The sequence below is a fragment of the Perca fluviatilis genome, chromosome 5 (genome assembly GCF_010015445.1).
Source record: "Perca fluviatilis chromosome 5, GENO_Pfluv_1.0, whole genome shotgun sequence".
Lineage (NCBI taxonomy): Eukaryota > Metazoa > Chordata > Actinopteri > Perciformes > Percidae > Perca > Perca fluviatilis.
The window spans coordinates 27,812,972-27,825,284 of NC_053116.1; the positions used below are offsets into that span (position 1 = coordinate 27,812,972).

Below are 12,313 nucleotides of genomic sequence, written 5' to 3' on the forward strand. Positions count from 1 at the left end.
ATCACAATGCTGCTCCTCTGGAAGGAAGTAAACTTCACGCTGTCCGCTACAACACTGCTATAGTAAGATGACCAACATTTAGAGCAGCAACTGGAATACAGGTGGCAATGATAGTTTTTTACATTTAAAAACCAGTGCTGTGGGCATTTTCTTTCAATTCAAACTCTGCACTTAGCTGCAGCTTATCTTCAAAAAATAGAGCGCTCACTATTAGATGGCTGTAACAGATCATCTCAGTAAGAGTACAGCTCAACGTGTTTGTCTCCGGGAATCTTTGAGCACAGGATTAGCCACAGTGAGACTAACCGACACGGAGCTGGACATGTGAGCATGTAGCTCCATGCCGCTCTGATAATACCACACATAAGACCCGAGCATGTGACCACTTGTTGAATACTGTGGCTGCAACAACCCAATCAGGATCAACTTTTCTGAATGCCTCATTTTACAACAAAAATGTCTGGTTTTTGTTATTGAATTGAACTGCAAGCTAAATCAACCTTAAACCTGTTTCGAGCACCATTTTGAGCAGCATGAGAATAATAGTTTACTGGTGATTGGTCTACTTGGGGGCCCAGGTAACTACAGCACATAAGTAGGCTGAATGTGCAAAACTATAAACACCGCACAATTTGCACTGGTTTGGTATACAGTCTCATCATGGTCACACCCAGGCTTCAGGCTTCACATCCCTCCACCTGTCCAACTCCCCACCGCCCCATTCCTACTTCTAGGGGATAAATATTACTGGGGATAAATAGTCCACTGGTGGCCATTTACAGTGGTACTCATTGACTGTGCTGTCTGTCCCCCCACCACTCCATCCATCTGTCAAGTCATTTAGGCAGGAAACTAAACCTTTTTTGTTGTCCATACTGAACAGCCTGGAACATCCAATAATTCACCAGCAACTTAATCAGTGTTACCAGTCAGCTAGATTTGTATAAAGGACCAGGATCTCCTAATGATCTTTATCAGTGTAAGTGGCTTGTTGAAAAGACAAAATGTACCAGCGTTTGGCTGGTGTAAATTTCCCAAATTTATAGAAAACCCACAGGAAAAGAGCCCAATGGTTTACAGCGGTAGTCACCCCCCCCCCAACAAAGCATCCCAAACCCAAGTCCCAGGGTAAATTCAGTCCAACAAACGGCCATTTTACAGCAGTAGTCATTTACTGCACTCTTTTCTTCGCCCCCCCTCCCTCTCCCATCTAGTAATCCCACCGTCCCTCCCGAGCCCTAGCTCCTGGGCACTGTAGCCCAGGGTGAAAACAGTCCAAATATGTCGGCCATTTTACAGCACTACACATTTATTGCTCTTCTTTCCGCGGCGGGCCTGCAGAGCCGCCCTGGTGGCCATCTCAAACACCTCCCGCACGCCGTCCTTGGTCTTAGCGGAGCACTCCATGTAACCGAAAGCTGCAATCCGGCCAGCCATGTCCCGGCCCTCCTCTGACTTCACTGGCTCCTATTGGATGAAGAGAAAACCAAGAATTTGGATTAGGAACACATTCACAGTAACCATGAATATTCACAAGTCTAGAAAATACTAGCTAATAAAGATAAAGTACTTCTATAAATACTAGAGAATAATAGAGATCTGTTACAAAAAAGAAGAAAAAAAGTCTAAGTAGCTATTTGAGCCAGCCAAAAGAAGAATTAGGGTACCTGTTTCATCTTGGCCAGCTCTCGGCGCGTGTGCTCATCGTTGCGTAGGTCTTTTTTGTTTCCTACCAGGATGATGGGAACGTTGGGACAGAAGTGTTTGACCTCTGGGGTCCACTTCTCTGGAATGTTTTCTGTGAAGGAAAAAAAGACAGGATAGATCAATAATCATTGGCTATTTTATTTTATGTGTTTATGTGTCTGAGGTAATTTTGGTTGTTAGACTAAAATTGAATGCAGAGCCCATTACAATAGAGGTGATGAATCTTTACTATATTTAAACATTTTCCAGCTGTGAGATAAACGTTCTACAATGGGAGGCCACCACAGCTCAATAAAAAAGGAAAAAGTGACAGAACTATAAAAACGGCACCAAACCCATTCTTGCACTGTGATAGTCAAGTGATTACTCTTGTTGTCGGTCTCACTTAAGAAAACAGGAAATTCTAAAAACTGTCAAAAATAAACTCAAAGGAAAGGCTGGTACCATTTCTTCTCGCTACAACTGAAACTGACACTTTGAAAAAGCAGATAATGGAAAGCCTTGCATAAAAGCTATTTGATGTCTCAGCAAATACCCTTATCTTTAAATTAGTTTAACAGAGTTAAATCACAGGACGTCAGCATTTTGATTAGACCGACATTTACTAAGTAATTTAATTTAAAATGCGAGCCACTGCAAAGATAATGCTGCTTCTGAAGACGAGAAGAAACAAAGAAAAGCCTCCATATCTCAACTGAGCATCAAGTGTTGGAAAAAAAAAAAAAAAAATCTTTCCCACTTGGTCAGCAAAAACACTGCTTTAAATGGAGAGGTGTTGTCTGAAGAATGGTCATGTAAACCAATGTGGAATTACGAGCTTTAGTACGATAGGCCTTTGTTTTATTATAATTGTAACTTCCTCTGATTTAATCCTATTCAATTCATGTATAGCACTTACATTATCTGTAACTTTCATCACCTTATTTTATGCAAATCCATTTCCATGTGATCACAGAAGTGCTGCTCATAATCATGATGACAGAAAAGGCATGACTTGTTGTTTTACAGCATGGCTGCATGGCAAATGATTTGTTTGTAGGTGTGCGTCTGTGTACAATACAATATACTTTATTGTGCCTTTAGAGAAATATGTTTTGGACTCCAAGCTGCACACATAAATAATGCCTTGACAGTTATAAACCAAACAATACAGCACTCTGTGTGTGTTTATAAGAGAGAGAGAGATTTGTACTCACCCAAGCTGTCAGGGCTGTCTATGGAGAAGCACATGAGGATGACGTCAGTGTCTGGATAAGAGAGAGGTCTAAGCCTGTCATAGTCTTCCTGACCCGCAGTATCCCAGAGAGCCAACTCCACCTGACACACACACACACACACACACACACACACACACACACACACACACACACACACACACACAAAAAAAAAAAAAAAAAAAAAAAAAAAAAAAAAAAAAAAAAAAAAAAAAAAAAAAAAAAAAAAAAAAAAAAAAAAAAAACGGGAAACAAGAAGGACAAAGGAATGTGGAGTAAAGGGGAACAAGAAAGAGAAGAGGAAGAACAAAAGGGAGGGAGAAAAGTTAATACACCATGTCCATCCTGATCAGCACAACTTTCACAGTGAAGGCAGCAAATAAATGAGATAAAAAAAAAAAACTAATCGACCTCGTCCTGACCAGGAACTAGAAAAGGACAGATTTATTGTCTTATTCCACGAGAGGAAGTCAGTGCATCATAATATCAAAAAGGAATATAAGAAGGAAAGCAAAGAATACAATTTTACATTTTAGGTGGAGGATCTCTGCAATGCTGGGAAAATTGTCAAAAAAATAAAAATAAATTGTAGTCCTATTCTATAAATTAAATATAGGATATATTTTTAAATCAACTGACACACGTGACCCTTTTTCTAAGTGTGAGTGATTTAATACAAGGTTCAAATTAGCAATAGTCCAATTCTGTATTTGTTCATCACTAAACGCTCTGGGACACGGCCCGTAAGCCCTGCCACTACAAAATGTGACCGTGACGTGTAAAAACCTCTCTACGCGAGCAGACTGCAAAGCTAAAATCTGGAAAGGAAACCAGATCGAGACATTTGGAAAAGTGCGACACTTGACAAGAAGTAGCCTGAGTCTTCCTCGGCAGCACAGAGGGTTAGAAATCAAACCAAACCAAGCCAACAAAGACTCAACGTCCCAGAATCCCATTAACCCAAAAATGAGGTCAGGACGTGTGGGGTTTTGACTGATGAGTTGGGCCGGGTGCTGCAGTTATCCACAGTGGCACACATACATCATGAACTTGAAAGTCACGAGGAGTCTCCCCCCCAGATGAGAATCCCTCCTAATTTCTGAGTTACAGTGGACTTTGATTAAATGTTTAAGTATTAAACAGAGCCCTAACCCTACAATGTCCTGGTTCCTCGGGGTAAAACACTACCTAAATCAGGCATGAACACTATCATCATGCGTCTATCTGTATCCACATAGAAATGAAATAAAATAAAATCAATTACAAAAACACCTGGTTAGCGTGAGTTAGCATAGCAATTGACGGCATTTTAGATAAAACAGACACAGAAACACCTACACATATTTTGTTGATTGATTTGAAGGCCTGTGACTAAGCCCAAAACGAAAGCAGTCTGTAAAAAACACACCAGATTTAGCAGATGACTGCTGCAATGTGAGGGAAGATGTGAAAATTGAACAGCGCAGTTTCACATCAGGGACCTGGGCCCAGATCAGAGTACATTTATTTAACCTCAAAGTCCAGTTCGTTTGATTAGCGTGAACACGATCCGTGCCCAAGCCCACTTGAAGAGGTGGAGTACAGTTCTCGCCGTCCGCGGTGTGGATCAATCCATTTACCCCGAGGCGCCATTCTGACATGACACGGAATGGGAAAGACTGATAGTAGTGACAGTTTCACTGCAATGGTCTCACCTGTTTGCCATCCACCTCTATGTCAGCAACGTAGTTCTCGAACACGGTGGGGACGTAGACCTCAGGGAACTGGTCCTTGCTGAAGACAATCAGAAGGCAGGTCTTTCCACAAGCTCCATCCCCCACTATCACCAGCTTCTTACGGATGGCTGCCATCCCTGGAGGAACACACCGGGAGGAGGAGGAGGTTATGATCAAGGAGCCACGGGAAAAGCATTAAGAAGAATCAAAAGTACAACTGTTAACAGCAGAGCATTTGACTATTCAGAACCATCAATATTTGTGATCTTAGGGGGAAATACACAACAAACTATCCCGTGTAAAAATGCCAGGACAGCCCATTTTATAGATTAAGACTAAAGAAAACATGAAAATTGTGTTCAATATATGTGGCATGAAAGCAAGACTATGTGTTGAGTAGTGTTGCATCATGCAGGTGCACCATGCAACACTATACTTGACACATTTAACCACAGGGCTGGAGAAAAAAAGCAGTTCAAGGTTCTCTCAGGGGGTTGTGAGACGATTAATGGAAAACAAGAAAACCCAAGCCGGACATGTAATGGTCTTCATATTTGTGATTTTGGTTAAAGTAAGGAAGGCTTGCCACCCTTCAGGCTTATTTAATATCGCACAAGTGGCCTGACAAGAGCAGGAATCCCCTAATATTTAGTGGCTTGTTGGCCAAAAAGGCAGAGGACAGTAGGTGTAAATCAAAAACTGAAATCACACAAACATCCTGCAAGCTAGCTGCATTTTAGGCTATAGACTGACCGGTGGGAGTGACAGCACGTCCATTTTGTCGAGACAGAGCTGTTGTCCCTGTTCTATCATCAATTGTCTTATCATGGTTTATAATGATAAAGTATGCCAGTATCAGCCAGAAGATAGTGCTGTGTTAAGATTGCACCAGCGCCCCTGCACGTTTTTGTGTATGTCCCTGTTACGTTCCGGTCCCGTTCTTACACAACATACAGGTGTCAACATGAAAGGTGTCAAATGCGGCACAGCGCAACAACAGCTACAAAGAAGTAAAATGTAGCCGAGGTTCCAGTAATTAGAGATGCACCGATTACAACTTTCTAGGCCGATTCCGATTTTCTTTGAGTTAGGCCAGCCGATACCGATTTCATTTTTTCTAACCACTTTACAGCACACGCAAATATTTATTTTCTATCTTTTCCTTAATAGAGCATTTTGCACAGAACATAGAAAATGTTTTGAACAGATAATGGATCACTATAAAATAGAACTATATAAATTACTACGGTCGTCCCTCCACGCCCTACTTTTTCTTTGCAGGTGTTGCATATTGCAAACTTGTTATCTTCTGCACACGCGCTGAAGAATTTCCAAACCGCTGACATGTTGCAAGTTAATTCACGAGGTTCCCTAAATGTGCGAGAATAGCGTGGGTACGCGCGACACACGGCAGAAAAGTTGAGCATAAAAGAGACTGTGCTGTCGCGTCCGTGCGTCCTTGAGAACTGTAACTCGTACAACTTATTAGCGTTGACCGGCATGAAATCGGCATATGTCAGACTGACCTGCCGGTCGCCGGTCATGGCCGAGCTCGTGAAAACCGGCCAATACCAGTCTATCGGTGCATCTCTACCAGTAATTCATGACAGTAGAAGACCCAACACATGTGTCGGTGTGGGTGTGAGAGAACGAGCTTGCCCAACAGAGTTAAGGGAAGTTGGGGCAAAGGAGTGTTTTATAGTCTGCGACTTTCTGTAAAATGACAGTTCTCAATATGGAGTGATCCAAGCTTAGCCTCAAACACAGGAATTAGGTTTAAATGTTGATTTTCTATCAACATCTTTAGAATTATTCAATTCTTGCTGGTGTATAATAACAAGATTCATGGTGACATTTTACAAACAACAGAATGTGATCGCAACAAAAAACAGGAAACGGCAATTTCCCTTCATACTTGAACAGGAACTGTATCCAAAACATTTTATTCACCAAGTATCAAACGCACCTCATTTGTCATGGTGGCACTGCTGCAGACAGCTTACAAGCACATTTACTGTGTGCTTACTAACGGCACAAGGACAACTGGACCCGGCGTAAAGAGGGTAAATTAATCACATCACTGTTGGGTCATTTCCTCCTTGATCCGAGAAAGTGCAGCCCTGTGCTGTGTAATCGCCTTTCTCTACCCTGCTATCTCCAGCAGTGAGTCAGCTGGAGGCGTGATAGAGAGCAAACTCCCCGACACCTCTGCTCTTCTTTCTCAATTCATCAGCTGAGCTGCAGTTTTGATATGCAGCATTTCTGGAGCTGTAACATGGCGCTACCACAGTCCAGGTTAGAGGTTCAATTCCCTGTGTCACTTTTGCCGTTAGCCTTCGTTTTATTTTTTGTTCAATCAGCAGTTTGTATGCAAATGGCATTTTCAGCTAACGCAAGTACTCGTATGCTTCTTGTCTATTATTGCTCTCTAGTAGCGATCAACCAATTGTCCAATTGTAGGCCTGGCCGATTATTATTATTATTATTATTATTATTATTATTATCGTGGCCGAAATTTGGCAATTTGCAGATTATCAGTATCAGTGTTTTATTTTACAGATAACAGAGTTAATTAATAAAAAGTGAGCTACTTTGGCTCCGCTACAGCTCTGTGTCTCTCGCTCCGGTTTCACTCACCACTGAGTCTCACTTAATGTTCCGCCCACAACACTGATTGGCTATTACTCATATACCATCTAGCCAATCAAATCTGAGGCTGACATGCAGCAGCCTCGAGCAGAAGCGTCTCAGGCTCCGGTGGAGCTGGTTGCGCTAAGCTTCAAAAAAAAAAGTAAGGCTGCAGGAATTTCCAAGTTAAAAACATAATTTCCACACTGAAGTTGCAAAAACAGACCAATCCTTTGATCTATTTCTATAATGACAAGTCTGTCCAGTTATATCACTTAAAAAGCCTGAATAATGAACTTTTCTGTGGCGACAATGTTAGCTTGCAGTGTTAACGAGATCATTAGCATTAAAAGAAGTTTATGTGGAGCGATAGTTAAAAGTTTAATCTTTAAACATTGGTTCCAGTGCAACAGGGACTTATGAGACAATGTTTGCACATTACATGCGATGCACGTTATATGCAACGGTAGCCAGCAAGAACGTTGAGTCTCACAGCTAATTTATAAGCCTTAGCAAACATCCATAACTTCATTTGCTGGTTCATTAGGCCTATAGCCAGATGACTAAGAAAAAAACCCTGAAGGGGTAGGCTTATTATGATATTGCTTGCACTTAAAACTATGACTTAAAGTCAATTAAAATGAGCTACACCAGCTTCAAAATTTAAGTTTTGAATGCAATAAGGCAGAAATAGTTATTTAGATTTTGTTCAAATTTAGAATTTTGTTTGTTACAATAACTCAAGATTTGTAATGCAAGACATATACTTGTATGTGTATTTTTACTATGAGTCATTGCTACTTTTTATTTTTTTTTAATCAGAGTACTTGTACTAATGGTTAACAGGCTACATGGACTGTAGAAGGTTACGGTTTTCATTTATAATGTATTATAATAATTTAGTTTTTCTGTAAATGCATATCGGTTCCAAATATCGGTTATCAGTTTCATTAACTACCAATACTCTGTATCGGTAACTGAAAAAAAAAAAAAAAAACGGTATTGGTTGATCCCTACTAATAATATAGAATTTTCAGGATCACAGCCTTTGTTGCCCTCAGTCCCATTAGATTCTGACCCTAAAATGCACTAACGCACTGTGAGGTGCTGCAAACAGTCTATAATTGGTAAATGAATCTCCAAGTAGGACAGCAGTGTCAAATAAGATCAGACCATTTCCTCCATGACTTGGAAAAAAGGAAAAGACAAAAATGGGGGCAGCTGTAGCCTCGAGCTACGTGTGTGGTCAATGCTTGAAACGTTTGACCAGAGGGTAAACCGGGTAAATGACAATGTGCCCTCCTTTTAACAAATGCTGGCTAGGTGCCTATAAGCAAGTCAATAACGCCACAAATGATTCCTTAAGAGCAACTCAGACAACCAGAGTCTTGAAATCGGTAATACAAAGCAGCCGCTGGGCTTTCAATGACAGTAGCAGACAATACATTTTCATAAAAATAAATAAGTAAATAAAAAAAAAAAAACCTTTTTCTTAGCTCAAAAAAACAAACAAAAAGATGCTGGAAAACACTTAACAGGGGAATTATAAAGACAAGACAACAGCAAAATCTCCATTAGCAGTGTAGACTGCTGTGTCTGAACTGCCTGAACTCTCGTTTCAAAAGAGCAGGGTGACATTAGCCTGTCTCTGCCCTCCTACGTACTTCCGCTCAATTTTCATTTTCCTTCAGTACTCCGTCTGGGTTTGCGGTATATTCTCCGGCCAAATATTTGGCGGTCCAATCAGCGAACAGAGGGAGTGGCTGAGAACGGTGACGTTGAGGTCATGATGTGCGCTAGTTTGAGTTGTAGTACCGTGTTCAAAGAATATAATACAGTTTTCAAATCTATACCTAATGGCATATTAGAATTAATAAAAAGTTATAAAAAACAAAATTAAGTTACTGGTTTTAAATTTTACTCTTTATATAAACGCTATGGATATTATGAGCAGTAATTGTACTAATAAGCACATTAGAAAATGCTTTCTGAAAGAAAGTATGACCCTGTGGGAAATTTTTCTGGAATTCTCATTTTACTAATGTTAACTGGCACAGGGCGTGGCTTGTTCCCTTTAGATATTGTATCACGAACAAAGTTAGGGAATTACATTTGAAAATATTACATAATATATACCCTACAAATGTATTTGTCTCGAAATTCATGCCTGTTGATAACTATTGTAGTTTTTGTAAAACAGAAGAAGAGTCGTTAACTCCTCTTTTTTATGGTTGCTCATTCTGTATTGCATTCTGGAAAAGTTTTGAAGATTATATGGTATCTAAAACAAATCATACAATCACACTTGAAAGGAAACATTACCTATTTTGAATGTAAATATAGAAAGTTGTGTAATATTGTAAATCTCTTTATTTTATTAGGTTTTAAGTTCCATATCCACAAGGCAAAATTTTCTAGTTCAACACCGTGCTTCAAACTATTTCAAGTTGAATTTGACATGTACTTTGAGTCTCTTAAGTTGGTATCCAATAAGAAAACTATATTAATATCTGATATCTACTCAGACCTCTGTTTAAATGACCCTGTTTTTATTTTTAACATTCTTGAAAGTCTCTCCTTTTGTTTCCTTTATTTTCCTATGCTTAGACTACTTCCTTTTTTCACTTTCATATATTATTTACACATATGTCTGTATTGTATTTGTTTACATATTGCATTGATTTCTGTAAATTATCTTTTGAAATAAAGTTTAAAAAAAAAAAAAAAAGTTGTAGTACCGTATTGGCGGCGGAGAAAGATACGGTCGGATGCGGTCCGTTGTAGCAACGCTGCCTAATATCCAGAAGTTAAAGCCCGAGCAAGATCAATCTTTGCCGAGTTGTGTTGGTGGCCATGATGTTGTGGCCCTCCTCCCCACGGGGTTCGGGAAAAGTTTGATTTTCCAGCTTGCTCCGTTAGTAGTGAAGGAGTTGGCAAAGGCTAACGCTAGCACTAGCGATGCTTATGCTAAATATAAGCCGATAGTGTCGTCTTGTTGCACATGCGCATGACATACGTCACGACCAAATGTTAGCGATTGGTTATGGCAGATCCAGAGTGGCTCTGAGCAGATCCAATGGATTTAAACTTCAGAGTACCCACCTTCAAGGAAGTTAACACTTGTCAATGGAGAGTGGCCAGACGGTCTGTTTTATTATTAATATGTTAAGTGATGTACTTTGAGAGCAAAGATTCCCGGAGTCAAATTCCTCGTTTGTCTACGCAAACCTGGCCAATAAAGCTGATTCTGATTAAAGAGGCCAGGTAGGTCCATAATTTTAGACTGAGCAAAACTGAGACAGGATAATCTGACACCGATTCTCTGCTTGTGGGTAGCTAACTGACTACACTTACAAGCTCTTCTTTGAATGTTTTTATATGGGCCAATGGCCGCAAAAGATGATACGATTGATTGTTGTTTTGGTACAGCTAATGCCAGCGCTGTTAACAGCGGACAAACTAACGTTACTACTTTGGACCAAACTTGCATGCCGCGTGTGGACTCGGGCCAGCATGAGTCCGCATTTTCATAGTCTCCGTTTGGTCGCTGGGATGGTACCTCGTGAGGTGATTGAAAAGATTTGTTGTTTTTCCCGTTCTGCTTTTGAAAGATTTGAACCATTTCCACACAACTGACATTGTGTAACTTTTTTTTTATTAACAATGTCTTTAGCTTGAGAGGATAACGCCAGTTCACTTTCATGTCCACCGGGTCTAGAATTATTCTTGCTCCACTGTCTCCACCTATGTCAGTCATTCATAGTTAGTTAAAAATAATGGAGGAAACACATACTCTTGCTTTCATGCCACAAATTACCTTCATGGTTTATTTAGTCGTATTGCTTTAAATGGGCTTTCAGGAAAAGGATTTTTTTTGGCCGAATCACCCCATACCTGTTCTATGAGCTGAACATGTAAATTACATCACAAATCAGATAATACAAAAATGGATGAAAATGGGTTGGATTACACTTATGTTTTGATGCATGGGAATATAAAATCTGGGTGACAATCTTAACTATTCCTTGGAGCTGGAGCCTGCAGCTAAATGGCGCCAAACAATGTGAAACTACCACCAACACAACATCATCTCGGGCTGTTGCTAACATGTTAATGATATCTACAAAGCACTTTGGCAAATAGCTAGCCCAAAACATTTAACAGGCTTGTCATGCTTAGAAGGGGTTTGTATGTGAAGTGGTGAAAGTAGTTGGAACACCAACTACAGCCTGCAGACAACCACTTTACAGCTGAGGTCCTACAGCTGTCTTCTTTGGGTGAATAAATTAAACATTTTGAGAAATGCCAATAAAAGAAAAGGTTGGTTATGCAGACTTTGCTGATGGGATTAGTAACAAAAAACTGAGTGCATGTTATCAACATAATCTTGGTAAGTAATAAGGACCAGGCTACATGTGCAAAGCTCCGCCCCTCCACATTGGCTAACCAGAGCGTTTACATGCAGTTTAAAAAACAGATTATATTCGGGTTACGGCAATACCACTGATTTCTCAAACGTCATATAAACACCGTACCCTGGTTAAAAATTGGAGTTCTCATAACCCGGAAACCAGAAATGATCTGTTGTTGTCATTGCTATGACAACATACAATGTCTCTGCAAAAAAGTGGAGGGGCAGAGTGGCCCCCGCTGCAGCTGCTGGCTAACGTTAGTTCACTAACAAAGTTAGCTTGCTAATTCCACCCGACACTGGTTACAGAGGTTATAATCAGCCGAAAAAGTTGTCAGTAGCCTGGCGTGCGTTCCTACGCTGTGACAAGAATGTGTGAGTGAAACATTAAGTTGTTCAATTTTACTAATTGAAAAGGCCGATCGTGTAATGTTGACATTGGTCAACCGGAAGGAAGGGCCAGTTGTGCGTTGGCAGAGCGCCACCTATTGTCATTCTTCCTATTCTTCCCTGCTCATGTATACAGGGAGAACTGACATAACCCGGTTCTTCACTAACCGGGGTTACTGCTGTGCATGTAAACACACTGCATGAGATGAAATTAAGAGAGACAAACAACGGATAAGGAGAGACGGGGA

At 40.4% G+C, this 12,313-nt stretch overlaps 1 protein-coding gene across 1 annotated transcript in view; it reads right to left on the bottom strand.

The window, feature by feature from the left end:
* Positions 1–1,177: 1,177 nt before the first annotated feature.
* Positions 1,178–12,313, bottom strand: part of rhoab (ras homolog gene family, member Ab) — a 15,402-nt gene continuing 4,266 nt past the window's right edge. Inside the window, exons 2-5 of the mRNA XM_039800791.1 lie at positions 4,616–4,773; positions 2,904–3,024; positions 1,668–1,798; positions 1,178–1,467 (exon numbers count right to left, since the gene is read on the bottom strand). Of these exons, the coding sequence (XP_039656725.1) occupies positions 1,294–1,467; positions 1,668–1,798; positions 2,904–3,024; positions 4,616–4,771 (582 nt within the window). The 5' untranslated portion in view covers positions 4,772–4,773 and the 3' untranslated portion in view covers positions 1,178–1,293. The remainder of the gene's footprint in view (positions 1,468–1,667; positions 1,799–2,903; positions 3,025–4,615; positions 4,774–12,313) is intronic.